Below are 25,191 nucleotides of genomic sequence, written 5' to 3'. Positions count from 1 at the left end.
GCACTGTGGTTGCCGAGCGTCCTGCGGCCCAATGTCGATGTGGCCGCCGCCGAGAGATGCCACGCGAACCCAGGGATGCGGTGCAGGAATACCACCGATGAAGCAGCAGAACCGCAGGACAGATCGGGAATCGCGATTGGGAGGGATCGCGATTGGGAGGAATCGCGATTGGGAGAGATGCTTCTGGCCGCCGATGAAGCAGCAGAACCGCAGGACAGATGCACTCGGTCCTCTGTTGACGGCGAGACAGAGGCGTGATTCGGTCGACGCCGCGATCCGAAGGAAGGAGAGGAAGACTCCTTCGCGTGGCGCCGTGCTCCAAACGTTGAAATCAGAGGCGCTTGGTTGACGGTGAGACTGAAGCGCGGGACGAGGAAGGAGACGCCGTGATTCGGAGGAAGGAGAGGAAAGCTCCTTTGCACGTGGTGGCGGGGAAAAAAAAAACCTAATCCCGCGCTGATACCATGTAAAATAATATGGAATTTTGCTTTATTTAGACCCGACCACGGGCCGGGTCCAGCCCGGACTCGGCCCGGACCCGGCCCGGGTCCAGCCCGGACTCGGCCCGGACCCGGCCCGGGTCAACGGGCCGGGTGGCCCGTTGACCCGGTTTGCCGGGCCGAACCGGAACCGGCCCGGCAGATGCCGGGCCGGTTACGGTTCAAGGCCTGTGAAACCAGCGGGTCAGCCGGTTAACCGGCGGGTTGAACCGCCGGTTCAACAATTTAAAAAAAAATATTTTTTTTTGTTTTCCCGTTGGATCAGTCGACTGAAGTGGTAAGATCAGTCGACTGAGGTCAAAATCAGTCGACTGATGAGAAAATTCAGTCGACTGGATTTTGAATTCTGACAAAAATCAAGTGTGATTTCAGCAATTCAGTAGTCGTTTTCTTGGTTTGACTAAATCAGTCGACTGGGATGGTAAATTCCTCGAAGTGCACTTTTTTTAATAAATTTTAAATTTTAAATTTTAAAATTTTTAATATAATAATCTCGAACTGTCGCGAACAGTGGCGAACCGTGAACCGGCGGTTCCGAACCGTGAACCGTAACCGTCTTGGGCGGTTAAGGTTAAGGGTCGACCTGCCATGAACCGTCGAACCGGCGGTTCCGAACCATCGAACCGTCGGTTCTGAACCGTGGTCGGGTCTAGCTTTATTACAAGAGATAAATCCCTATTTATATACGAATATAAGGATCTATTCTAGGAGAATTATTCTATAAAAAAGAAAAATAGAATATTTATCCCTAACAGAATATTTATCCCTAAATATTCTAACAGGATCTATTAATTTAAGTATTATAATTAAACATTAAGTTTTTTAAAACCTAAAGTTCGTTGTCGTTGTTTTCTCCTTTCCTCATGCACCCCCTCACTATGCTCGAACTCCGACACCGTCCATGCGAGCAGTCGACGTCGGTGCTGCACCCTTTTTCTCCCCACTGCTATGGTCATCCCTTTCCTCTACGCTTGCGCGTCTCACCATAGAAGTCGGAGAACAACCTTTGTTGTAGTGCCCTCCGTGACCCCTGCGGAGGATGTTGCCGGGTCGCAATGCCTTCCGTGACCGCGCGACACCGTCATGGGCCCGCACCCCTTTTCTATCCACTGTTCCTACCACTCCTCTCCTTTGTGCTCGTGTGTCCTGCCATAGAAGTCGGAGAATAGCCTCCGTAGCGACACCCTCTGCAACCCCCACGGAGGGACGTTGTGGGGTTGTAGCTCCTTTTGCGACCTCGTGGCACCCTCGCAGTAGCTGTGCAAGTGCCGATCCTGTACCAGAACGGTAAATACCGTCCATTTAGGATGACACGATACGAAATTTCAAAGCTTGGTGTTCCTTACAGGGAACATCTTAACATTAACACAATAATTTGATGGATCAATTCATTGAATATTTATCTATACGTACAAGCTGGTTGGCAACCTAACGCATAACCTTCGCCCTTTTTCAACTGGGCTTTGGATCGGCTTGATGGATTATAATGGATTGGCAATTTGACCTATTGCATTAGTGGATGTGGAAATAATGGCATAAATATAATTTATGTTTTAATTTATATCAAATATTTTGTTTACGAGTTTAATAAAAATAGTGAAAATTCATGGTAAATAATATAAAATTATATGAAGTTATAATTAAATATATTTAAAATTATTCAAATTTATTTAATAGCAAAACATATTTTTAAAATAAATGAACTCAATATATAATATTATGTTTCCTAAGTACATTCTCGAAGTTAATTTGTAACAAATAGACTAATATATATTAATTTCTAATACTTTGCTGGTTCCCATTTCTACCATCATTGAATACAAGGGATATATCATGATCATACTTTTAAAGACCGGTTTATCCCTTCGTCTAAGCAAATTAAACGTGTCTGCATCGCTGCCTCATATGACATGCAGTCTACTTGTGTAATTAAAAAAAAAAAATCTTATTTGTTTCACTTGAACCAATTTATTTGGAACCCATTTCAAAAAATGACTTGTTTATACTTTGATCTCGTCTCAACTTTCTTGAGAACCAACACTTCAAGTTCATGCTATGACTTGGTATGTGCCTACTCAAGTAATCAACTCGTAACATAAAGTCAGTACTAATTGCTAGACTTTACAACTTCACCCATAACACACATCAAGGCGAATGCATTTCCTTGAGATAAAAATTCTAAGAAACCATCTCTCATTTTCTGTCTTAGTAATCACTAGCACCATCCTCCCCCCATATTTCTCCCTTTGACACATAATAAACCACTAATCTTCTCCAACACGACATTATAGTGTAGACAAACTTACAGATATAATCAAAATTGGGTCATCAAAATCACAAATTGATAACTTATGCAACACAATGAACAATCAAATTAAACTGATAACACGTTTTTGAGACTAATAAGTGGTATTATTATTCTATCTCAAGTCACAATACTCCCATTCTAACCTGGAACCTAGTTCATAAAGTTACCAGGACTATTTCTAGTTATTTGTTCTATTGTTATTTGTATAATTGAGACACTGATTCTTGCCCTTTTTACTTGTCAAAATTGAATTTTTCATTATTCATGTATGAGAATGATCAAATAATCGTTGTCCAATCTTTGATATCTAGCATATGCTGAATAAATATAAACATAAAATTCAGCATGAGGAGGACGTCTACTTGATCAATTCATCATTAGGACCTTTGTGAACCAATATAATCAAATATATAATATGGCATAGTGACTATTTTCAAATCTAATACTTGGATAGTTTTATTAGTGAATAAATCACGAAATGCTATGGTTTTGCATACAATTTTTTAATTTATTCAGAAGAAATTCATTGAAATCATGCACTTTTTCTATTTCCCCTATCCCTATAAATACCATAATTAGATGGATGGATCCATCCTATTCTTGAAATAAACAACTCACACACACTCCCCTTCCAAAATAAATCAGTACACCAAGCACTACCTACATTTATTGCTAAACTATTGGTAATAAACCTGAAACTCCTGGTGGATGGCCAGTTGCCCAATTAGAAGTAAGAATCAATTATATTTTTCGTATATTATTCTTTCTTTTGGATAGGACTAACAAAGAACAGAGTTCTTCTTGTATCACTCCGATCACCCTTAGCCATTTGATGCCATTCTGCTACAATATTGTCTTGTTGAACATTTTCATATTCAACCATTTTTGTTGATGTAGGACTTCCGTCTCATATAGTACTTGAAATGCCAGCATTGTCTCCAACAATGGTAACCAAATGGCCACTCCTTGAAAGTCATTTAATCTTTTGTATTCTATTTGTCTATTCTTTATTTGCTTATAGTAAAATTGATAAGACAACCTTTCTTAGAATCAAGGTAACATTGCAAAGTGGAGAAAGAAAGAAGGTGATAAGGTCAGGGATACCACATTCGCAAAGCTATTATTGTTAAGACATTACATTTACTATTCTACTATATGATGGCTTTTTCTTGATTTTATTTCATCCACTTGCTTTGAGTTCTAGTTGCTCGACATATGTGCAGATTAATGTAGGTGATGTTCTTTGTGAGATAGAGACAGATAAAGCAACTCTTGAATTTGAAAGCATGGAGGAGGGGTAATATATCAATTTAGAACCAAAAATGATTTATTTCTTATGCTTTACACTATTATTCTTTATGATTATATTTTTACATATTGAAAGAACCTTTTATTATACATCACAATAATTCGTGATTGATACTTAGTTATTGTTAGATAAAAAATTCAGGTATTTCCTAGTCTAATATGCACCTACTTTATGCTTAGCCTTGGGATAGAATTAGTTATGGCTAGGACTACAATGCATGAATTGCAAGTTGCAATTTTATTCCAATAAAAGTAATATCATAATGAAATATTTCTCCTTTCTCCATTTTCTATATGGTATCAAAGTCACCCTTTTAGGGTTAGATTTTCTAAAAGGGTATTCCTGTGATGGGAGATCATTTGCCTCACCTCATCTTTCTCCTCTCTTTGTTATCCTAACTACAATTCTATATGAATCATAGGAGGGTTTCATATGATCTGACATCTTCATTTTTAGGCAAGAGAGTTTTTAACACCCTCTTTGTGTAGCGATCCCTTCCTGTAAACAAAAACTTTCAAGTGCATGAATATTTAGGGAAGTTCTTTGCATAATCTTCTTTTGGCATGTGTCTGCCCCTCTGTATCAAGACTCTTTTGTATAATTGCCTTTCTTGTGATGCCATCTCTTGTAAGCAATCAAATTTGACAAGTGATATGCTTCTGTGCAAAAAGATAGGGTTGGCCAGTGCCTATCCTCCCATGTGATTCTCTCTACATGCAATTATTGAACCTATAGGTGGGTGGTCTGCAGTGGGATCTTATTTCCATATATGGTGAATTTTATGGCAATGCCTTTTGTGCTTGATGCATGTAGGGACATTCAAGGATTGAAATACCATGCCGTGCCGTTCGAAATGGACGGTTTTTATTGTTCTGACACGGGACCGGTACTGGCACAACACGCGCGACAATTTCGCTTGCGTCATCATGTGCGTTATGCTATGTGACAAAAGGAATCGGTGAAGATTTACCTTGAAGCATCCGCGAAGGCAAGGCGACTAGCAAGAAATTAGTAGTGACGACGAGGCAGTGAGGCGGTGACCACTCTTTGGAAGAGGCGAGATGTTAGTGGACGAAAAAATTGTGCGGAAGGGAGGAAGGAGGCGGCGTTATCGCGAGGGGAGAAGAAGAGACAGAAATTAGAATTGCGAGGAATTAGAAAGTAGAATTTTATTAAAATCTAATATAATGGTTTTAATTAAAACCGTTATATTAAAATAAATTAAAAATTTGAAATTATAATCAGTGGTATATAATTTTTTATAAAATGTATTATGTAAATTATATATATAATTTCTAATTAATAATCAATTACTATATAAATTATAACTACAACAACAACAACAACCAAGCCTTATCCCACTAAGTGGGGTCGGCTATATGGATCCTTTTACGCCATTGAACTCTATCTCCTATTATATCATCATCTATACTTAAATAAATTTTATCTTGTTTTATTGTTGCTAACCAAGTCTTTTTTGGTCTGCCTCTTCCTCGTTTGATGTGCGTATTTATCATAGTTTCACACCGCCTAACTGGAGCATTTATCGGTCGTCTAAGTACATGTCCGTACCACCTTAAACGTGTCTCACGGAGTTTTTCCTCAATAGATGCAACTCCGACTTTCTCCCTAATGTTCTCATTTCTTATTCTGTCCATCTTCGTATGTCCACACATCCATCTTAACATCCTCATCTCTGCAACTCTCATCTTTTGCTCATGTGCTCGAGTCATAGCCCAACATTCAGCGCCATATAACATGGCAGGTCTAACTGCCGTTTTATAGAACTTTCCTTTAAGTTTTAGGGGAACTTTACGATCACATAAAACACCTGATGCTTTCCTCCATTTCAACCATCCTGTTTGTATTCTATGTAAGACATTTCTCTCAATCCCTCCATCGGCTTGCAAAAATGATCCTAAATATTTAAAACTCTCAGTTCCAGACAACTCATCATCTCCTATTTTAATACTTGTCTCATTACGTTCAATATTGCTAAACTTAAATTTCATATATTCTGTCTTTACTCTACTAAGCCTAAAACCTTTCTCTTCTAGAGTTTCTCGCCAAGATTCTAATTTAGCATTACTCTCTCACGCATCTCATCTACCAAAACAATATCATCTGCAAACAACATACACCATGGTACGGTGTCTTGAATGTGTCCAGTAAGTTCATCTATGATTAGTGTAAAAAGATAAGGACTTAAAGCTGACCCTTGATGTAACCCTATCTTTATTGGAAATGCTTCAGTTAATCCGTCCGAAGTCTTTACTCTAGTCGTTACTTATACATATCCTTAATTAGGTCAATATATACTACGCTAACACCTCTCTTTTCTAGAATTCTCCATATAATTTCCCTTGGGACTCTATCATAAGCGAATACCATATGTAGATCTTGCTTTTGCTCTCGATACTTTTCAATTAGTTGCCTGAGAAGATGTATAGCTTCTATTGTCGACCTACTAGGCATAAACCCAAATTGATTTTCGGTGATCATAGTCACTTTCCTTAATCGTTTTTCTATTACTCTTTCCCAAAGTTTCATAGTATGACTCATTAATTTAATACCCCTATAGTTTGCACAATTTTGTACGTTCCCCTTATTCTTATATAAGGGAATTAGAGTACATTACTCTCCATTCCATACCTCTATCGGAATATCATGTAGGATCGGCATTCTCTTTGTTTTCAATATCATGTTAAATAATTTTGTAAGACTAACATTCAATACCTTGTTTCCCTAGGCACTTCCATACCTCTATCGGAATATCAAGTCTATTTATAGTATTAGCAAACAAATCTTGATCGTAGATTATTGATAAGATTCTTCAGAGCCATTGATCTTCCGATGCAATCTTGACGGTTGATTAAAGATAAATTTAAATCATAACCATTAGATAAAAGGATAAATATGATCGAAGCTTAATTTTTGGCCAAATCACTTATCCGTTGGCTGATGGCATGCGAGACGTGTGCATGAAAGTTTTGACCAAATCTTTTGGTCAAAGCTTTAACGTTTTATTAAAAACGTTATAAAAACTTTAATTGGATTAAAGTTTATGAAAAGCTTAATTCAATTAATTGAATTAAAGCTTTAAAGTCAATTTGGTTGACTTTTTGTAAGTAGATCTTCTGAGTGATTTCTGACTAACCGGAGTTAGGCTCGCTCGAACCCGACTCCGGCCTTTCGCCCCTCGAGCGTGTTTCCTCCCGGCTTCTTGTCCCTCGGACGTCACGTACGCCCTTCTCGCTCCACCGGTGTATTCTTCCGCAGCTTTCGCGTCCCTCGGATTGCACCGAGCCCGTCGGCCCATTTCCCCGTGCAATCCTTCTCACCCGCTACGTCTTACGCTCGACTTCCTCCGTACCTAAGCTCCTGCACACTTAGCAGAGGGATCAGAAAAACAACAGGACCTAACTTAACCTAGTTGACCACATCAAAACTAACCGGGGCACCAATCTAGTCCAACGACTTTTCCATTTTTCATCCCGTTTAAAGCTTGTTCTACTTCTGAAATTTGAATTCTACGGTAAAAATTTAAATTTCTATACTCATTTGACCTACTTAAATTACCTAAGTTAAGTTGATCACCTACACCTTCATCAAAAAGTTGATGAAAATATCTTTTCCACCGCTCTTTTATTTCTCCATCATTTACTAATACCCTATTGCATTCATCTTTAATACATCTTATTTGGCTAATATATAAATTATAACTATTATTATATAAATAAATAAATAATTAAATAAACTGTTAATTAACTATTATAATTATAATATAAACTTTTATATTTTTATTAAAAATATAAAAAATTAATGTAAAAAATAAAAATATTCTAATGAAAAATTTTAAATTTGTATTGATAATTTATTCAAAATCAAATCTTAAATTTTTTTTATAAATTAAAAATAGATTAAAATTTTAGAAAAATATTTAAAATATTCAGAATAATTTTAAAAATTTATAAATAATTTTAGAATTTTATAAATAATTTTAAAAAATTTTAATTGTTAAAAAAATTAAAAATATATAAATTTTTAAAATAAATTTGACTTTAGAATGCAATATCAGCTATATATATATATATATATATATATATATATATATATATATATATATATATATATATATATATATATATATATATATAAACTATAATATTTAATATACATATTATTCAAAATATTTATAGACTATAATTATATACATATATATTATATAAATCAATAATTAATTAAATGAACAAATAGTTAATTTATATAATTATTATATATAAATTAGGATCTTTGTGTTAATCCCCATAACATAATAAAATATGTAAATTGATGGGACTGTCCTGGATAATCAACCTAACCTTCCTCTAGTACATGTTATTAGAGCTCAAATCCTAATGAACTATTTTCCCCCCACTTGAAATCCTTTTTATAGCTACATGAACAAGGATGTGCATGAGAGCTTGATTATCACAATATAACTTCAGAGTACATTACAACTTATCGATTAGCTTATACATCACATTAGTCATAACTCTTTTTTTTTGTCTCTGCGCTAAACATAGTCACTATATTTTTTGCTTAACAATATTAAGTTATTCAATAATTAAGAACTATATAAAATCAATATACAATTTATTTTTAAATTATACACAATAAACATATTTATCTAATTATTATTATATATATAAATAAAAAATATCAAAACCGTATCTGCATGATACGATACGATATCAAAACCATATCGTTTCGGTCTCCGACCGAAACGAGGGCCGTAAACAAGCCGAGCTGAGCCAAACTTTAAGGTGTTCAAGCTTGTTTGATAAGGTAACCAAGTTAAAGCCGAGCCTAAAATGAACCGAACTTTTGAAATGATTGTTCAAGCTTGGTTTGGTTTTTTTATGAGTTTGAGCTTGATTCAAGCTTGACTTAAGTTTGGCTCGTTTAGATATTATCGAGCTCACAATTCAAGCTTGTTTGATTGTTTGAAATTTTTACATTTTAAGTTTGTTTAGTTGGTTATTGAACTTGATAATACAAATTTATTTGTTCATTTTGAAACTTCCTTTCTTTATTTAGCATGTTAATAAGAGTTTTATTGATAAATATGTTTTACAAATATTGTTCACGAACGTTGTTAACATTATTCACAAACATTAACACGTGTGTTTAAGCTTGTTTGTTTAGTTTAACGAGTTGTTCAAACTTGTTTATTTAATTGATTTTGTGTGTATTGAACGAATATAAACAAGCTCTTATTAAGTCGAACATCAAACTTGTTCACGAACGTTCGGTTCATTTATAGCCCTAACCGAAACCTCGGCACGGGTTGAAATTTTAAACCTTGGAGACATCATGAAGTTTCATTTTTTTTTGATCGATTGTCATCCTCTTTGGCTCACATATAGCTAATATTCTCTTATCCACATGAACAAGTCACATGCGACACTAATCCTCATCTCTTGTGCATCCAATTTAGTGCCAACAGGATTGTTCTCTCATGACCAAACAACAATGCTTCTCCTTGTTACATAATCCTTCATAGACAGCCTTCTGCATATGCCTTCTGCAATACCTCAATAAATCACCAACGAACAGAGATCAGCCTTTATGCGACTCTGGCACACTCAACTCCCATTTCAAGTTTCAAATTCTGTTACACAATTCATATACCATCCTTTAAATCCAATATTAAGTTCTTTGTTTTGTTCTTTCAAAATACTTTGTATCCTACTATTAAATTCACATGCTATTGATGTGCCATTTTGACCCTAGGGCCCTCATTCGAAAGATTTCCTTTTCCTTTATTCAGTCTTTATAATGCTGCCTTTTCGCTGTAGGGTAAAACCCACTCTTAAAATTTGTCACATAGAGTCTCATTCTTTTCTATTTTGTTTGTGCACTGCATATATGCTGTTTAAGAGTAAGTGAAAACCTGAACTGAGAAAATATCATGTTCTCATGTTAGCAAATCTGTTAAATGGTCAAATTATTCTTTCTATCTATATACATATCTATCTTTTCATATGCTTGAGTGTTTTCCTTTTCCTGCATGTTGATGTTGATGTATTTGTTGCTTTAGGAAGAAGTTCACAAGACATCTTTTTCTTTTATCAATTTACTAATTTGATGTTGAAGATATAGATGATTGGTTCTGGGATCACTATTATCTATGTCCAAAGCTTTGTTGCTAGATCATTAGATGAGTGCTCCATTGACTTTTGTATTACTTGTGTGTGAATATTTTGTTGGTGCAATTATGAATGAAAAATTTAGAAGAGTGTCATTAATGATCTGCAATGGTTAGATACCTATGAGATATTGATGGCCCAAGCTGGTCAACTGAAGCAGTTGTTTTGGCACAATAGCATGACAAAATCAAGTCATGAATTGACTAAAGGATAATCCAGACTGATTGCGGGCTAGAAAAGCAGATTGAAGGCTGAAAAGGAGCTTAAGGTTGTAGCTATCGATATGAGCTTGTGAAGGCACGAGAAGACTACCGAAAGCTTACATATTTTCATTCTTAAGTCTATTGTATTGTCTTCTTTGCTTTCATTCATTTTTACTCTTGCGCTTGTATTTAAATTCTAATTCTTATAATAAGAGTGTAAGAGTTTTCTTCACCTTTGATAGCTTATTGAGAAGGAGAAAAAATAATGGCGTTGCAAGGGGTGATCCATCGAAGGATCATAGGTCATGGAGTAGGATGTTATGTCAGTTGTTTCGTTTGTGTTGATGATTCCGTTTGTTCTTTTCATATTTTCCGGTGCACTAGTTTTATTTGTAGAATCAAGCATGAAGTGCAAGCGATCCGGTATTCACCCCCTTTAGCCTCTCACAATCCGACATTTTTACTCTACATTTTTACTTATGAGAGTCACACGTCTATATAACAAGTACAGAGAGAGCATTTATGCTCTATCTTGAGTGATAATATTTGATAAAATATTAGATATAACATATGTAAGGCATGCTTAGTTTTATGCCTAAGTTTAGGATATAATTAGTTATTTTAGGTAGTATAAATACATGCGTTCCAACTGTATTTGAATAACAATATTGTAATACAATATTTCTTCTTTCCCAAAATTCTACAATTATATAACCATTTTTCGACATTTTTATTCGCTCTGATTTATTGTATAAGTTGATCATAGTTCAACACTGATCTGTTTTGGCTATAACAAGGTCAACTTCCTAATGTGCTTAAAATAACCATAGTGATAGTTTTATAACTTGGTTGGATGTTTGACATTTTTCAGAAGCGTTGCTATCCTCAGATCACGAACAGGACACCGCTTTCCTCTATGTTGTCTTCTTCCCACTCAAATTTTGTTAAGAATATTCTATGCGTGCTAATCCTCTGTCCTACACAGTAGACATTCCTTTATTTATATGAATTCAAGTTTGTCTCAGTCAAACTGTTAAACTAATGAAATCATTGAAATCTTATACCACTACGAATCTGCATGATGAATATTGTGGTTACGACTTGCCTTAAGATGCTGCAATATGCCCTCCTACTTCCTCATTTGATGTACTTTTCTAAACCTTTTTGAGATAAATTGCATCATATTTTATGTTCACTCTGTAGGTTCTTGGCAAAGATATTAGCACCTGAAGGCTCAAAGGATGTGCTTGTTGGACGACCTATTGCTATCACGGTATGTTCCCATTACCATCCAACTGTTCTAACTCAATTGTAGTCCATCACACGCTTGATCTTACCAGTGCCAGCACGGAAATCTTTTCCCGTGTGTCTCCAGTCATACTTGTTTTGCTGCATTTATTTTTTTCTCCTTGACATCGCATTTGTTATTACCTCAATATGCTTAAAAAAGCTTAATGTGGATTCTAACATTCTGGTTGTTGAAGGTCGAAGATCCAGATGAAATTAACAATATACCTGATGATTCATTCAGTGGACTGGAGCCCAAAGATGAAAAACCTACTGATACATTGGCCAACTCTGCAGAACCGAAGGTGGGTACTTCAAATGTTAACGGGAAATAATCCAAAAGAAATCTTATTAGAAATTAAGAGATACAAGCCCCTATTTATATAGGAGTTTTATGGACCTATTCTATGAGATTTATTCTAATAAATATAACCAATACTCCAACCTCCCCCTCAAGTTGGAGCATAGATATTAATCATGCCCAACTTGTTACAAAGATAATCAACTCGGATCCCATTCAAAGCTTTTGTGAAGATGTCCCCCAATTGTTCTCCAGTTTTTACATATCCTGTAGTAATCAAGCCTTGTTGAATTTTCTCACGAACAAAATGACAATCAATTTCAATGTGCTTAGTTCGCTCATGGAACACGGGATTCGATGCAATGTGAATAGCAGCTTGATTATCACACCATAGTTTTGCTGGTATTGAAATTTTGAGTCCTACTTCAGTCAACAATTGATATATCCACATTATTTCACACACAGACTGTGCCATAGCCCTGTATTCTGATTCTGCACTGGATCGTGACACAACCTTTTGCTTTTTACTCTTCCATGATACTAAATTTCCTCCAACAAAGATACAATAACCTGAAGTAGACCTCCTATCCATTTTGGAACCTGCCCAATCTGCATCTGAAAAACATTCAATATGAGTGTGCCCATGATTTTTATATACAATACCTCGTCCGGGTGCACCCTTCAAATAACACAAAATTTGTTCTAATGCTGCCCAATGATGAACCGTTGGAGATGACATATACTGACTAACAACACTAACCGAATATGCAATATCTGGACGAGTCAAGGTAAGATAATTCAACTTTCCAACCAACCTTCGATATCTCTCTGGATGTTCAAATAATTCTCCATCTGCTGTAAGATCCACGTTCTGAGTCATTGGAGTACTACAAGGTTTTGCCCCTAACTTTCCTGTCTCAGTTAATAAGTCAAGAACATATTTCCTCTGAGATAGAAATATACCATTTTTACTCCTCATTACTTCAACACCTAAGAAATACTTTAGCACCCCTAAATCTTTTGTATGAAATTGAGTGAGAATGAAAGATTTGAGAGATGAAATTCCCGTAGTATCACTACCAGTAATCACAATATCATCCACATACACAACTAACAGAATAATACCAGCTCCTGACTGCTTGTAGAACACAGAATGATCAGACTTGCTTTTCTTCATACCAAACTTTTCAATAACCTGACTAAATTTTCCAAACCAAGCACGTGGACTTTGTTTCAAACCATACAAAGTCTTTCGAAGACGACAAACTCGCCCCATCTCCCCCTGAGCAACGAAACCAGGAGGTTGCTCCATATACACCTCCTCTTGAAGATTACCATGAAGAAAAGCATTCTTGATATCAAGTTGATGTAAAGGCCAATGATGAGTAGCAGCAAGAGAAATAAATAACCGAACAGATGTCAACTTTGCAACAGGAGAAAAAGTATCAGAATAATCCACACCATATGTTTGAGCATACCCCTTAGCCACAAGACGAGCTTTTAGTCTGGCAACTGACCCATCTGGATTGACTTTAACATTAAATATCCATTTGCATCCAATAGCTTGTTTTCCTGGAGGTAGATCAACCAAGTCCCATGTATCATTATCATCCAAGGCTTTCATTTCCTCTATCATTGCATCTCTCCAACCATGATGAGATAAGGCCTCACGGACAGTTTTAGGAACAGAAATAGAGTCAAGTGAAGCAATAAAAGAACAAGAAGAGGATGACAAGCCATTATTAGAAACAAACGAAGAGATAGGATAAGTACACTGACGTTTACCTTTTCGTAATGCAATAGGAAGATCATCATTCGGAATTGGATCTGATGACGAAGTAGTAGGTGCAGGACATGAATCAGGAGGTCGACGCCTGGAGTATATTTCAATAATAGGAGGCTTGACAAAAGCCGATTCTGAGACAGGTGTAGAGGATGTAACAGAATATACTAATAAATCATCATCTTCCTTTTGAGAAGTCGGGATATGTGAGGATGAGAAATAAGGTGTGTCTTCCATGAAAGTAACATCGATTGAAACAAGATATTTATTAATACTAGGACAATAACACCTATAACCCTTTTGAAGACGAGAATAACCAAGGAAAATACATTTCAAAGATTTGGGATCTAATTTAGTGACTTGTGGACGGACATCCCGAACAAAACAAGTGCTACCAAATATCCTAGGGTTAACAGGAAACAATGACTTGTTAGGAAACAAAATTTTGTAAGGAATCTCGCCATGAAGAACAGAGGATGGCATACGGTTAATGAGAAAACATGCAGTAGAAACTGCGTCTGCCCAAAAAGACTTGGGAACATTCATTTGAAATAAAAGAGCTCGTGCTGTTTCAAGAAGATGTCTATTCTTACGTTCAGCCACACCATTCTGGGATGGAGTATCAACACAAGAGGTTTCATGAAGTATACCATTCTGACTCATATAAGATTGAAATAGACTGGACGTATATTCTTTGGCATTGTCACTTCTTAAAGTACGGATGGACATATTGAACTGAGTTTTAATTTCCGTACAAAAAGCACAAAATAAAGAAAATAACTCAGAACGATTTTTCATTAAATATAACCAAGTTACACGAGAATAATCATCCACAAAAGTGACAAAATACCTAAAACCAGGTTTAGACAGAATAGGACAAGGACCCCAAATATCAGAATGAACTAACTCAAAAGGACTAATAGCACGTTTATTTATCCTTGGACTTGAACTAAGACGGTGATGCTTTGCAAATTGACATGACTCACAATTTAATGAAGACACGCTACTATATTGTGGACAGAGTTTCTTGAGCAATGGAAGGGATGGATGTCCTAACCTACAATGAGCCTCAAAAGGAGAATTTACACCTGAACAAACGAGAGATCTTGGGGCAGGTGAATCAAGAATGTAGAGACCTCCATTTTCATGTCCTTTACCAATAGTCTTCTTCGTCAAAAGATCCTGAAATAAACAATGATCAGGAAAGAATGAGATGCAACAGTTAAGATTACGAGTTAACTGACTAACAGAGAGCAAATTAAATGATAAATTCGGTAAATGTAAGACAGAGGATAAGGAAAGCAAAGGAGTGGGATTGACAGTGCCAGACCCACGAACGCAAGATGAAGACCCATCAGCTAAGGTAACAATAGGAGTGTTGGATTTATGCGTGAAAGTAGAAAAGAGACTAGAATTACCTGTCATATGATCCGTGGCACCAGAATCAATGACCCACTTAGAGGATGAGGAAACAAGGCATGTATTGTGGTTACCTGAATCAGCAATAGCAGTGATAGAGGAAGATGAAGACTTAAGTGATTCCTGATATTGAGAGAACTTGGCAAATTCTTCTGCAGAGACAAGCACCGATTTATCAGAGGTATCATTAGTGGATGCAATATGAGCCCGATGTTTTTGCTGATTTTTGTACTGAAGCTTTTTGCACTCAAATTTTGTATGACCCGGCTTGCGACAATAGTTACATATAATACCACTAGAATTTGATGTCCGAATTTCAGAAGCTTGTGAGTCTCCTCCTTTGTTTCTATTGTGAACAGTTGATCTTTTTGATACATAATTATTATTATAACTCACCAAAGCACCACTAGGTGGAACAGGTGTGGTATTTTCTGTACGGAGAATGCGGCTAAACACTTCTTGTAATGAGGAGACCTCAGAGCTAGATAGAATTTGTGATTTAGCAGATTCGAAGTCAGGTGATAAGCCAGCAAGGAAACTCATGATAGCCATCTGTTCTCGTTGGCGTTGTTGAACCTTCACATCAGGACTAAAGGGTAGCAACATATTAAGCTCCTCATATGTCTTTTTGAAAGCCATGAAATAATTAATCAGAGGCTGATCTTGTTTTTCCACACGATAAAAAGCTTTGCAAACTTCATACATACGGGTGAGATTTCCTTTTCCAGAGTACAGAAAATCTAGATAATCCATCAATTCTTTAACGAATTCACAGTGATTAATTAAACCAATTACCTCATTGTCAATACAATTCCGAATCTGAAGGAATAAGCGAGCATCTTCTCTAAGCCATGTCTGTTTTGAATCATCTTTGAGGTGGATCATCAGTCAAATGTCCATCCTTGTCAATACTTCGTAGATAAAGACGGACAGTTTTACTCCAATCCAAATAATTTGAACCATTTAACTTATAATCCGTAATTTTAGATACCACAGGCACCATATCCATCACGATAGAAGATTTATGTTCGGCCATAAAATTTGATTCACAAAAGAAATCAAATAACTTTTAGTAGCTGTGAGATGAAGAAGAATACCAGATTCCAGACCCTTTTGCTCCAGGGATGGTATTATTCTGTTGAAGCAGTGAACACTCTTAGTTGCCTTGAAAGCTCGCTACAGGATCAGACCAGTTGCTACAGGACCAGACCAGATGAAGCCGATTTTTTTTTTAAAGCAGGAGTCCCAAATCCGGTTACCCTCGACCTGTTCGACGAATCCAGAGCTCTAGGCTACGCCGTCGTTGCTATGGCCGAATCGAAGAGGGAAGGCAAAATCAAAAAATCGAAGAGCAAAGAAACTCAGCCGATCGAAGCGAAATAGCAAGCCAAAGATGATCGAAGATGCGATCGCCTCCACTAAATTGGCACCGGGATCGCCGGGTGATCAAGCCAGCGTTCCTTTTCTCTAGCGGACGCACAGGTGGTGGTTCTCGTGAGAACCAGAGGGCGGCGTCGCGAGAAATAGGAAGAAGAAATCGCGATAGGGAATCGCGATTCTCAATACCTTGCGGCGGATGTGGAGTCGGCGCAGCCTAGGGTTTCCTCCTTCGGCGGCGGCGCTTGCGAGAACCCAACAACCCTAAGCGGTAGGGCAGCGGAGGGGCACTGGCAATCAGCGTCGGACGTCGGTGATTGCGCTGCTTTCGCGATAGGAGAGGAGAGCGATCGACTGTCGCGATGAAGAAGCGTTGGAACGATCGGCCACTTTATCAGCGGTGTGGGCGGCAGGCGGCAAACGTGATCGCGATGATGGAAATCGCAATCGCCGAGAAAAATCGGCGCCGAAACAGATAACCTAATTTATTTGCTCTGATACCATGTTAACGTGAAATAATCCGAAAGAAATCTTATTCCATTAAGAGATACAAGCCCCTATTTATATAAGAGTTTTATGGACCTATTTTATGAGATTTATTCTAATAAATATAACCAATACAATTGAAAAAATTGGGGAAAAAATAATTAAATAGGATTTCAACAGAATCCTGCTTCCTTTCTTTTCTCGTTTTCTTTTATCTGCCATGTGAGGATAAAGGGACATGAATGCAGTGATACATGACTACATTATTAGGGCTGGAACAATGTTAAAAATGTGTGCCCTGCCCAGTCAAACTAAACAATTTACTATAGTAAATTTATCGTATGTAGAGCTTTGTCTTTGATCAAATGAGTAACTCCATTTAAAACAATGATATGAAATAGTAAGCAGTGCTCTTAATGTTGTCTATTTGCACCACAAAAAACTCATTAAATTTTATTTTCAATTACATCTTGATATTGAATTGAATTTGTGTGTGTGATTTTGTAACACTAATATTGCAGCTATTTTGATAACAAACCTTGTCCTTGAGCACTCGAAAGATATAGCACATGCCAATTATTACCTTGTAGGAGAATTTAAGATTGGCTCATTACCACTCCAAAATGGATACTAGTCTATTCATATAGAGTTAACATAGTCTTTGTTTTTACATCAATCTTCTCTATCTTTTTGAATTTGATAAAAGCGTTGAATGGTTAGAACTTAATATTCCTTATCCTCTAAAAGATCTAAGCTTAGTTTCTGCAATATATTCCTTTCTTTGATTAAGAAACTTTGATTATAGGAAGACTGTTGCTTTATAAAATTCTCATCTGCAACTCCTTTTCCAAAATTTCTTGAGATGACAAATATATGCTTTAATCATTGCCTATAATTATCATCAACCTAAAAGTCAAAAAATGTTTGTTTACAAACAAAGGTGCCTTGGAAAGTAAGATGATCATCCTCATATTGTTACACCCTAAAATTTATCAAATCAGCAATGAAATGAATAACCTAAGAGTGATTATTTAAGAGTATAAGATGAATTCCTGTGCTGACATGCTATTAGAAATACCCCTTAGCTTCAAATTTTTTCTTTAAATCTGTTTTGGAAGATCAGTAGACACCATTTAAGAAATGTATTTTAATCATCGAGTCGAAAGAGAAATTGAATGGATGACAACTTTGCCACTGAATAAATTCAACCAAAAATTAATTCATAACTTTTCTTGTAGAATTGATTGAGCCATGAGGAGATACTTTCATTCTGCTCTCAACAACCATCCCTGACACTGTTCAAAGAAAAATAGCTAAGCCCAAGTTCTATTTACTAGCAAAGCATTCATGTTCATAAACTTTGTTCTTTTCCACTCAGGGTAAGACACACCTTAAATTTGTAGAAAAGAAAAAAGACAATGTAATGATTAAACAAAGATAAAAGATGCAAAAGAACACATGAGATTCTCATGTAGAAAGAGAAAACCATTAAGTAGTGTTGGAAGTCGTGTGGGCTAGGAAGTTAATCAGCTTGGTCTAGGTCAGGTTGTTCTTATTTTATTATAACAAAAGATATTCAATAAGAATCTCAACCAACGTTTCGAATCTTGTTCTAGGCTTGTGTTTTAGTCCCCAACTAGAATGAGATATATTGGACGACACAAGTGTTCGTGCCGACGGTTGTACTCTTGTTGGGGAGGAATAGGTAGAGCAAGAGTAGACCTAACCCAAGGGAGAAGTAGGTAAAGGAAGATTGCATACCTCTTGGAAGTGTCATGGTACATTCAGAAGCCTTGTCATGACTCACATCATCTTGGCGTCTTCGCATAGTGGGAACTAGGTGATGACGAAGGAGGAGGCGAGTTGTCATCACATATGCTAAGGGAGCCTTGGGAAAGTCTCACATGAAGGCTTGCATGGTCACCATTGAGGAAGTCAGTGTGGAGTTTCTTACGATGAAGAATGCACAATTCGAGCTTTTTCACTACAATAGATGAGATCTTGGTTCGGAGCTTCTCATGATGAATGGTTCAAAGCTCATCACTGAAGACACTAATGATGTAATTTGGGGCTTATGAAGGCAGCTTGCATACTATGGGTTCAAGGCTTCTCACGTGTCAATTGATGATTAGAGTGAATTATTTTGCCTGTGGCAACTAGTACAGAATGGTAGTTTAGTCTGTGATCTCAACAATTGGAAGCATCCTTGGTTCTTAGGATCTTGCCCTCACTATAATAGATGTCGAATTATATTCGAGAATCTTCTTTGCTAGTTTGCCCACCTTTTTATAGATGAAATTTAACTATTGTTCTCATTATCGGTATCTTATATATGGTTTGAAATCTCGTATCGAGTTGGATAAAATATTCGAAATATATCATTTCAGTAAATCACTGAAACTCAATATCACTCGGCACCAAGATTTAAAATCTCGAGTTATGTCATTGTTTCAGTTTTTGACTAGCAAGATACCGTTTCAGTATCATGTCAACGCTCCGATGCATGGTGCCGGTGATAGTTTGGAAGTTTGGAAATTGAAGGAGGAAAAAGATGAAACAAAGGAAGGAGACATTGTTTGTACTCAGTAGTATTGAATTTCTGTAATTTACCGGAATAATATATTTCGACCATTTCGTCTGGCATGGTACAATATTTAAATCCTGCTTGACACAAACTCCTTCCTGTATTTCATCTCCTTCTTCAACTCCAATTCATCATCGATACCATGCATTGAAACATTGGCATAATACCGAAACAATATTGTTCAGTTAAAGATTGAAATTTTACCATGGCTCAAAATTTTAAACTCTGATCCTTTACAATTTTTTTTTGTTTTAACTTCATTATTAATTTCATGAAAGTTAAGACTGAGTTAACATTTGTTTCCAATTAATAATTACTAATATTGTACATGCTTTTATGGCTTGATACAAGCAAAATTGATATCTAGTCCATAAAGAATGATCTTTATTACTTTTGTTTTATGTGGATGCCCTACTATATCCAAATGCTTGAAATCCTTATCTTTAATGAAGGAATACATCAAAACGTAACATGGTGATCTTTAAGGTTATTCATAGATGTTCACATAGCAAAATGTAATAATAAATTGATTACCCATTCATGGGAGAGATTGGTGTATGTTGAATTACTAGTGATGTTCAAATAGAATTTGTTGATCATTTCTCTCATTCTAATCAAAGGGTTGTAGTTCATGAGTTTCAATCTTGTGACAATCTTGTGGTGTTGAGTTGAGAAAATTAAGTTGGAATTTGGGAGAGCAAAGAAGATTCTCTTGCTCGCTCATGCGCGTTTCCTGGGGTTCAAGTTGGGATTGACAAAAAATTGGCTAAATCCTCAAGTTTTTGAATTAATGTAATTCAACTAAATCTCAACCAATCCCATCCATTTCATTCTTGATTTAGCCAAATTTTCAATCCTTTTCATCTATTTTCTAGAAGAATTTAACCCAATTGTTTTTGTGAGATAACCAATTTCTCATGAAGGCTAGATTGAATTTTGCCATTGCAAATTTAACTTTGTCGATCCATATTGGTATGAGCTAATCTTGACAACCAGTCTCAAAGGAGGATCATTCATCTATTTGATCTATTGTTAGCTAGATTAAATTGTAATTAGCCATATCATATGAACTATATTGAGCTGCATCTTGTGACATAATGATATACTATAGTCTTTGTATGTTGACTGTAACATTTTATTCTGCCTTTTAATTGGAATGTATTATGACATTGTATAAAATATTATTCTGTGTTGGCCATCATGACTGGAACATGCTGTTTTGCCAACCATCTGCAAAACTCATCCACACTGTAAATTCCAATCTTGCCATTTAGAACCTAGATTACACAAAGCTTCTTTGTTTTGCTTAAAGACAAACACTCCTGCCTCATCTTCTTATTCCGTTCCACATTGAGACACACTCCATCCTTGGCTTCTTATTCCTTAAAGTGTTGAGCTACAAAGGAAGATCTCATCAAGAGACAATTAAAGGAGTGTTCATCAAGATTCCCATCCTAGCTTTGTCATATTCTCTTCTCCTCAATTCTTGTCAAGATATAAAAGAAGGTTCCTCATCGTGACACCCCCAACCTTACTCTTCTTCATTTTGTGTTGAGACACCTAACCTTATTCACTCTATAGAGCTCAACAAGCAATTCTAGATCCCCTCTAGAAACACTCCAATGCAAACAAATGTTTTTAGACTCCTAGGATCTACTACCTAAGTCAACCTACCAAAAGGCCAGTTCCTCCTACCTTCAAAAACATAGTTTTGAAACCTAGATTGTCTCATCTATGCCGCCTTAACTTCATATCCCTTTTGAGACATAGCACCAACAATGCTAGACTACCTAAACCTATCTACGCCACCTAGCACTTAATTTTACATTTGTTCAATTTCCAAACAAGGATGTATGGCGTCCAACATCTTTTGTAGGTAGGCACCTTTAAAGATAAATGATACAACTTCATCCAGAAACACTACTAAGTGCCAATTATGCTCCAGATATATATAGCTTTCTAGGCAACACACCATTTCCTAGATACCATCATCATATTAACATAAGGTGTACCTGAAAGAAAAAATGATACAACAATCATTACTTTGGTATTAGACTAATTTGGTAGTCTTCAAGCTTAATGTCTTCATTGAGGGAGAATCCCCACTTAGCTCCACACTCACTCCTTTTAAACACTTTACTCAAATTTTCCGCATGAAACTTATGACACATAAAGATAAAATTGTAATAAAGCTTATAAGTTCAAAAGTAAATCATTCCATCAAAATCTTCCAGCTTAAACTCAATGTTAAATATCAAAAACTGTAATTGTTTAACTTATCACACCCAACATAATAATATTTTCTATGGTGCCACAAACTTTGATAATTTCTGAACAGCAGCAGTATAAAAGGGAAAAAACATACTACTTCAAAAGAAAATGGTTAAACACTAACCAGAATTCTAGTATAGGCTCAGATAATTAGACACTATTTAATTTCATATTTGGAATGTTTCTAAGTGTAACTTCTTGGGATGCTTTTGTATAGTTAAATCCTCTAGCATGTGACACTTTCCTGTGATGAGGTATGTTGTCCTGCTTATTAAAAAATTGTTTTTTTAAGGATTCTTGTTCGAGAAGCACTTTTATAAGGAATGTGACAGTTGCACATGAACAGTGCAACTAATCTTCATAAGAAGTGAATGAATCGGTATACTGTAAATGAAATCTAGTTTTTCAACATAAATAACTAGCAATAATCCACTTTGTTGTGTTGTATCCTTCTATCCTTTTTTCCTTGTTTTATCTCTCTCCTTTTTCCATAAATGCAGGTTATAGCAAAACGATTGCTTGAATCTAAACAAAGCATTCCACATTTATATTTATCCTCAGGTTTATCATCATCTTTATTAGTATTCTGTATTATATATTTATCAAAAGATGTTGAACATCTTGTGTTTGCAGATGTCATATTGGATCCTTTACTGGCATTCAGAAAGGAACTTAAAGGTCCATTGTGATCTCCATCTTTGTCCTTATTTACAATTTTATTTTTTGTATTTTGGTTTGTGATTCAACACATTTCTTTTTATCTCTCTATGCAGAACAATATAATGTGAAAGTCTCAGTTAATGATATTGTTTTAAAAGCTGTTGCACTTGCATTGAAAACTGTACCTGAAGCAAATGGTAAGGATTCAAAATATTATTCTTATAGTTACATATGATGCAGAAACTTCAAATCTGAGGCATACCATTTTGTACAAGTATTATATAGGTACACTTTGTCTTTAGCATTTAAAATTTCGATTGTGATGGGTGGTGCTGGTTCCAATCAAGGTTCAAAACTTCAGTATCAATATAGGTTTTGGTCTATAACCATAAAAATACAACATTGATACTAACTCATATTGATAAGTGTCAAACTAGTCTTGAATCACTCACTTTTGTAATTTTCTCCCACGAGACTTATTTACATAAGAAACAAGAAATATGTCTATCTCATATTTAATTAACTTATGTGGAAATAACTTGATTATTTTTTAATACTACTCAATTCAATACTTATTTGTTACTGCACACATGCCCATAGAGTTATGCTTCACGTTTGTGAGATGAAGTGAGTGAAAAAAAGTAATCACATGATCTCAACATTGACCAAAGAATGAATGAGAGCGCAAGGATAGGATAATGTGGCAGCGATTACACAATTGCTACAATGCACTGAACATGAGAATAAGATCCAATGAGGGGTGATCATGGATCAAGCAGAATACAAATATTGAGAGAAGGGGAAGAGAAATAGGAAGTGGAAGTAAAAATAAGAAGAATAAAAGAAGGAAGAATACTTAGTAGTTCGTGTACCTTTTTTAATGCCATTATAATCCATCAAGTCTATGCAAGCTAGAATGAAGGCATGTATTTCTTGATATGAGTAGTACGTAATTGGTTCTAGGCAACACATTGAAAACTGTAAAATAACTCAACTTTGTTTGTTTAAGAAGGATAACTAGAGCTCGGTGTAAAATTTCTAGTTGTGCCGATAGGCATGGATAGAATTTACCATTCTGCTTGTCGACTAGCACTGGACGGAACCGCAAGGCCTCTTGTGGTGACCTTGTGACCAGGCGAGACCGCTGTTGGTTGAGGCCGCCACAAGGCCTCATTGCCTCACGGAAGTTGCCGCAAGAGGCTTCATGGCCAAGTGAGGCCTCTATGAGATCTCGCGGTCTCGCGTGACCTTCGTGAGGCCTCGCGGTCTCATGTGACCTTCATGAGGCAATGACCTGCCACTACGAGCCTGCAGCACCATGCCACTACATTTTTTTCTTATTTCAATTTAACTAATTAATTCTTTTTTATTTAAGTTTTTTTTCTTTTCCTCGTATTTCCTTTCCCTTCTTAAACCTAAAGACTAGAAAAAAACTTTTTAAGGATGGAATTCATTTTCCTTTGTTAATTTTTTTCTCTCAATCTATCCACAAGGATAAATATAGAAATTAAGGGAGAAAAAAGATATCTCTTTAAGGATAGAGAGAAAAATACCCCTTTAAGGATAGATGAGACAGATTGTTAGAAAAGATTAAAAAAATAATATAATTCCTAAATACTACTTCATTAAACTAAATTATTCTATATATAAATTTAATTTGATTTTAAATATATCAAAATAAATTAAATTAAATCTAATTAAACCTATTTTATCCTAATTATCATTACTACTTGGTGAACTCCAATTAACCCTAAATTGACTTTTACTCAATCTTAAATTTTAAAATATTAGTTTAATTTAATTTAATTAATTATTTTATTTTAAAAAAATATTTAAAATTTGCAGTTTTTAAAGAAGATAAAATTTGATATTTAAAGATTTTTTATGTTTTAACTTTTGTGATGTCAATAAATATTGAGAATTAAAGTCATCATTCAAGAATTATAATATACATATACTCAATATTTCAATCACCATCCTTTTATCCTTTTATTATACAATAGAAAAATTTATATAACATTTTTACACATTCTCAAAATAAAAAATTACATTAAACCATAAATAATGTAAATTTTTCAGATAAATGTAACACAATCAATCCTTAAAATCATTAAAATATATTTAAAGATGTCGTCGAAGATCATGACTATTATAAATGCAAGGTCTTAAACTTGATGCCTCTGCAATAAAATTATAATCAAGACTATTTAATTATGTGCAATAATAATAAAAATATAAATTTTAAATTCAACAATTGCAAAAGATTCAATAAGGATAATATCAAAATTTGAACTCAATATTTAATATCTTAAATATGACCTAATAGTAAACATTTATAGCAATCAAATATTAATAAAAATATTTTTTAATTAATATATTTTATATTTAGAAAAGTACCGTATCAAAACCATATCATTTCGGTCATAAACTGAAACTTACGTATGGCTCGAAGTTTTAAACTTTGAATTAGAGTCTAAAGATGTAAAATCCTTGTATAATCACTTTTTAAAGG

The 25,191-nt window shown here is 35.4% G+C and overlaps 1 protein-coding gene across 1 annotated transcript in view; it reads left to right on the top strand.

The window, feature by feature from the left end:
- LOC141832647 (dihydrolipoyllysine-residue acetyltransferase component 1 of pyruvate dehydrogenase complex, mitochondrial) overlaps positions 1-25,191 on the top strand; it is a 74,770-nt gene that overhangs the window by 34,504 nt on the left and 15,075 nt on the right. Inside the window, exons 6-13 of the mRNA XM_074720111.1 lie at positions 3,706-3,755; positions 3,857-3,901; positions 4,032-4,105; positions 11,715-11,784; positions 11,996-12,118; positions 22,520-22,580; positions 22,653-22,697; positions 22,793-22,876. Of these exons, the coding sequence (XP_074576212.1) occupies positions 3,706-3,755; positions 3,857-3,901; positions 4,032-4,105; positions 11,715-11,784; positions 11,996-12,118; positions 22,520-22,580; positions 22,653-22,697; positions 22,793-22,876 (552 nt within the window). The remainder of the gene's footprint in view (positions 1-3,705; positions 3,756-3,856; positions 3,902-4,031; positions 4,106-11,714; positions 11,785-11,995; positions 12,119-22,519; positions 22,581-22,652; positions 22,698-22,792; positions 22,877-25,191) is intronic.

The sequence above is a fragment of the Curcuma longa genome, chromosome 7 (assembly GCF_044706935.1).
Source record: "Curcuma longa cultivar G26 ecotype Majalengka, Jawa Barat chromosome 7, ITB_CL_G26_1.1, whole genome shotgun sequence".
Lineage (NCBI taxonomy): Eukaryota > Viridiplantae > Streptophyta > Magnoliopsida > Zingiberales > Zingiberaceae > Curcuma > Curcuma longa.
This window is presented reverse-complemented; position numbering and strand designations above follow the sequence as displayed.